Source organism: Alexandromys fortis, unplaced genomic scaffold (assembly GCF_014885135.2).
Source record: "Alexandromys fortis isolate MF-2015 unplaced genomic scaffold, M_Fortis_MF-2015_v1.1 scaffold_439, whole genome shotgun sequence".
In the NCBI taxonomy this organism is placed as follows: Eukaryota; Metazoa; Chordata; class Mammalia; order Rodentia; family Cricetidae; genus Alexandromys; species Alexandromys fortis.
In genome coordinates this window covers 201,614-202,849 of record NW_026068323.1, presented here as the reverse complement: position 1 = coordinate 202,849, position 1,236 = coordinate 201,614, and the positions used below count along the sequence as shown (strand labels likewise).

The 1,236-nt window shown below is 38.8% G+C and overlaps 1 protein-coding gene across 1 annotated transcript; it reads right to left on the bottom strand.

The window, feature by feature from the left end:
- Window positions 1-201: 201 nt before the first annotated feature.
- Window positions 202-639, bottom strand: LOC126495173 (60S ribosomal protein L26-like). The gene has a single exon (XM_050132756.1). It carries the CDS (start codon window positions 637-639, stop codon window positions 202-204), a length of 438 nt encoding a protein of 145 aa, XP_049988713.1.
- Window positions 640-1,236: the final 597 nt, after the last annotated feature.

Genomic DNA, 1,236 nt, shown 5'->3' with positions numbered 1-1,236 from the left:
GTTGGAATCGAACTCACAGATATATGCCTGCTTCTGTCTCCCAAATGCTGAGATTAAATGCTTGTGCCACCACTGCCCAGCTCATGAATTCTTTATATATCTTGGAGATTAGTCCTCTATTGGCGGTAGAGTTGATAAAAATCTTTTCTTATTCTTTTTTTTTCCCTCAAGCAGTTTTAATGAAAACTGTATGAGACGCCTTTACTCCTGCATCTTCTCAATTGTTTCTTCCTTGTATTTGCCCTTCTCCTTTCCTACTTGTCGAGACTTGGCTTTCCTTTCCAGGATCTTCTTTCGGTCTTTGTCCAGCTTTAGCCTGGTGATCACCACCTTGTTGGGGTAGATGCCCACATGGACAGTTGTGCCATTAGCCTTTTCTCGCTGCACCCGTTCAGTATAGATGACATATTTCTTCCTGTACACTTGGACCACTTTGCCAATCTGCTGGCCTTTGTAGTGTCCCTGGACAACCTGAACTTTGTCATCCTTTCGAATGGGCATCAATCGAACATTGTACTTCTGTCTCAGCTCTTTGGAAAGAAGGGAAGATTTGATCTTCCTCCGAATGCAAGAAGGTGTATTGAAATGCTGTTTCCTGTTCTTGCTCCGGTCAGAAGTCACAAACGGATTGAACTTCATTATGGCGGCTGTGATCCAGCGATGGCCACAAGAGGAAAGCTCTTTTCTCATTCTTTAGCCTGTTACTTTGTCCAATTGAAGTGTCATTTGTCTTATAGAACCTTTTTATTTTCATGAGGTTCCATTTATTAATTGTTGGTTTTAGTGCATGTGTTATTGATGTGATGTTCTGTTCAGAAAAATCATCTCCTATGCCAATGTGTTCAAGGCTCTTCCCCAATTTGTCTTCTATCAGACTCAGTGTATCTGATTTTATTTTGACTTATTTGATCCTCTTGGGCTTGAATTTTGTGCAGGGTAATAGATATGGATCTTTGTGCATTTTCCTTCATGCACACATCCAGATTGACCATCACTATTTGTTGAAGATGCTTTATTTTTTTCCCAGTGTATATTTCTGGTTTCTTTATAAATAAAATCATGTGTCCGAAGGTGTGTGGATTTATGTCTGGCTCTTCAAAGAAATTCCATTGATTGATGTATCTATTTATATGACAATGCCATGTGTTTTTTTTTTAAATGTCAGTACTCTTTAGTAAAACTTGAAGACATGGATGGTGATATGTAGTTTTAGTCTTTCATTCTATTTATGTGGTA

Coding starts and splice junctions, on each gene's coding strand:
- LOC126495173 (XM_050132756.1), bottom strand. CDS start 639: ATGAAGTTCAATCCGTTTGTGACTTCTGACCGGAGCAAGAACAGGAAA.